Source organism: Erpetoichthys calabaricus, chromosome 3, assembly GCF_900747795.2.
Source record: "Erpetoichthys calabaricus chromosome 3, fErpCal1.3, whole genome shotgun sequence".
In the NCBI taxonomy this organism is placed as follows: domain Eukaryota; kingdom Metazoa; phylum Chordata; class Cladistia; order Polypteriformes; family Polypteridae; genus Erpetoichthys; species Erpetoichthys calabaricus.
The window spans coordinates 237,734,485-237,738,139 of NC_041396.2; the positions used below are offsets into that span (position 1 = coordinate 237,734,485).

At 32.1% G+C, this 3,655-nt stretch overlaps 1 protein-coding gene across 1 annotated transcript; it reads right to left on the reverse strand.

Annotated features, from left to right (window-relative positions):
* Window positions 1–812: 812 nt before the first annotated feature.
* LOC114649459 (trace amine-associated receptor 13c-like) lies at window positions 813–1,844 on the reverse strand. The gene has a single exon (XM_051924171.1). It carries the CDS (start codon window positions 1,842–1,844, stop codon window positions 813–815), a length of 1,032 nt encoding a protein of 343 aa, XP_051780131.1.
* Window positions 1,845–3,655: the final 1,811 nt, after the last annotated feature.

The following is a 3,655-nucleotide window of genomic DNA, read 5'->3' on the forward strand; positions in this document are numbered from 1 at the left end:
GGCAATGAATGTGCAGAAACTGGGACATTTCATGTTTCTAAGATAAGGATAAGTAAAATCAAACATTGAATATCAGCATGTATGTTTAAGCAATGTTGTGTATCATATAATATGTATAAATCATTTATAAACATTTAGATGTAGTGTAATCTAAGCGTAAGTTGTCTTAGAGTATCATATTACAAAGTTGATCTGTAAATCAGTTAAAATTATAACAAATACAGTAGAGAAATATTAACACACTATTCTATTATTGCAGGTAATGCAAGCAAGTCATGGTAAACATCACTTACCACATATCATGTTTCTCACAGACAGAAGAACAGTTTGATCAATAAATATTTATTTATTTTCATTTGTACCCCTTGATTTCATGATGCAATGGCAACAATTTAAAATCCAGCATGTTTTATTTGGTTGCATTAAACTATGAAATATGCCAGAAGGGATAGTTATAGAATAACTGGTCACTAAAGAAAAAAGTACAAATAGTTCACAAAAAAAAATCTATGCTATTCATGAAAAACTATAAAAATATGTAATATAAAACATATAACTTTCTATTATTATGAATATACTATTTTTACCTAAAGATAATAATCAGCTCTATTTTAGATATCAGAAACAAACTTCACAAACAAACATTTTAGTTTATACTAAGGAGTTTATTACCAGAACACATTGCTTATAAATTTAATTTATATATATTTATTCTATAATGGGATAGAGTAAAACAATGATCAGGAAAACTACTTTGGATAATAGGAAAATTTTACATATAATTTTATATTTATAAGACAGTCATCACTCTACTAATTTTCAGGAAATAAGTTTATTAGTGAAGAAGAAGGACTACAAATTTTAAAAGTCACTATGAGTTTCAAAGATTTTTGAAACCAAGGATAAAACAATGCATAAATAATTGGATTCAAACTTGAATTAAAGTAACTCACCCAGCTCAGCACATGAATAGCCAGAGATGGATTAGAAATATACATATTGGGAACAATTAAAGTACAGATATAGTAAGGTACCCAACAAAGGAAAAAAACAAATATTACAATTCCTAATGTTTTTGCAGCTTTTCTTTCAGATCTTTTGGATATATTTTCTTTATTTCCTTCAATAGATGAGATTTGTTGTGACATTGAATTAATTAGCCTTGCATGTCGTCTGGCAACAATAAAAATATTTGTATAAAATGAAACCACTAAGAAAAAAGGAAGAAGCAATGTCATGAACAGGTCCACTACTCCCCATGTTGCATTATATGCAAAAACACAGTCTCCAGGACAGGCATTTAGGTCAGTAACACCATCAACATTTCCTTTAAAAAATAAAATTGCCCAAGTGTAAACCATTGATAACAACCAGCTAAGTCCAATAAAACACCATGTGACAGTTATTGTTATTTTATGGGTATACATAAATGGATGACATACAGCAAAGTAACGATCTATAGCTATAAATACCAAACTGCTAATAGAAGCTGAGGTTAACACAAGATAAAATACTGTATGAACAAAGCAAAATATGTCCCCAAAATACCAGCAGGTTTCAATTGTTTGAATAATGGTGAAAGGCATCACAATCAGACCAATTAGAAAATCTGCGACAGCAAGAGACAGCACGTGAAGATTTGTTGGTGTGTGGAGTTGCTTGAAGTGGGAGATCGAAATGATCACCACAAGATTCCCACAGATTGTCAACATCACGGATGCTGCTGCAAAAATGTAAATAATCACATAAAAGGCCATTGACCTAACTGCTTTTGGGCAGGATGTATTCCCAGAATAAAAACAATACTGCACTGGCTCAAAGTCTTGGTTTTCTGAAAAATCCATTCAGTTTAAGTTTTTAAAACATATGTTTTAACAATTATTTTTTGTTTTCATCTAGGAGTTCTAACTATTCCTGGAGAGCATGTGTTTGATACTTTTATAGATGCGTGTAAGGAGATTAGACACTCCCTTCTGTACCACCACAGGCTGTCATGTCTCTTTCGTGTCTCAGGAGATAATCATAGTGTTATTTAAAATATACCTCCCGATTTCTTTAACAGCATAAAATATAGTGGTTCTATTTTTTATTCTAAGCAACCAAATCAAAACATACATTTTAAAAGCAGAGGTAAATAAAGTTCTTCTGTAATTGAGTTTCAATTAAGGTTTTATGTTGCATTTCATTACTTAATGACAGAAAGAAAAAATTGTCATGTGTCATCTGTTATCTTCATTAATAATATCAACTTCAAAACAATTAATTAAAAATTCCTTTTAAATATTTTAAAAATAAAATATATGTACTACTCTCTTTTTTTTTAAAACAGAAAGCAATCCATGCTTTTATGTTGCCATTGCTTGCCCAGAACTGCTTCATAAAAAAATACAGTAAACCCATTGACTTTTCTTTCTAGTACCACTTGCCACTTTTAATAATATCTATCTATCTATCTATCTATCTATCTATCTATCTATCTATCTATCTATCTATCTATCTATCTATCTATCTATCTATAACCCAGATTTTGGTATCGGTTTATTTTTCTGGACAACACATAGAGAAATTTCAGGAATCCTGAAAACTGCAATGGTTTTACAATGGCTACTTTACACCGGATTGACTCTGTTAACCCTGCAGAGAGAATTTGTGAATTCTCAATCAGGAATAAATCAGGTGCACAAACAGCTGGCAGTATTTACATATAATGTATTATATAATGGTAAAATACATCCTTTGTTATTCTTCAGTATCTCTTCTTTTTGGTATGTGATTGAAGAATATCCAGAAAAGAGGTATAAGCAGGAGCCCGTGGATAAACCAATAGTACAATAAGTCATACCTAAAAATATTTTTTTTTCCTGAGAACCATGTAACCATGCTTTGTTTCCCTGAAGAAAGCCCTGAACAGTTTTGTTGCATGCAAGAGAAATCAAATCAGAGCGGTGAGCCGATCAGCTAATCATTTGTTTACTGTTGGTGGTGAAGGACAACAAATATTTTTTTTGACAAAAAATGTTTCTTGATTCTATGCTATAAGGAATCTCATGATGCAGTGTAATTCTATTTTTAATTTGCCTGAGAAGGACCAGGTTGTAATAAAGGTCATGTCACATTAGATGACTCTTCCAGTTATTTTTAGTCATAGCCTTCATTTACATCATTTTAGCAAGTCAGAACCAGTCAGCAATGCACTCCCATAGAGGCTAGTCACATAATGTGACATTCCCAGCAAATCTAAGTAGCCCAGAACTCGTTCCTTGTCTTTAGTCGTAGGGAGAGGCTCAGTAAGCTTGAAAGCTGAACCAATGAATGCTCTTACAGAAGTAAAATTCATATAATATAGCAACGAGGAATGAAGAATGCTGGAGTTTTGAACCTCACAAACAGAAGAGAATCTCATCTGTCTCATGGCTTGTGTTTTATATGCCACAATAGAATGGAAACCTTTTAATGTTTCATACAGCACTGGCAGGCAGTGCACTGTTGGCCTAAAGAAAAAATGGTCAAGCTCAATTGAGCTAGAAAGGCAGCCCACAGTTGCCAATTTTAACATGTCCAGTATGTTCTCAAATACCATTCCCTTTAATTTTCACTGGTGTCCTCGAGAATGTAATTCACCATTAAGTTGGGAGAATTTCACTGTATCTACTTT

What these genes read in the sequence shown, in the direction of transcription:
- LOC114649459 (XM_051924171.1), bottom strand. Translation starts at nt 1,844, where the DNA reads ATGGATTTTTCAGAAAACCAAGACTTTGAGCCAGTGCAGTATTGTTTT.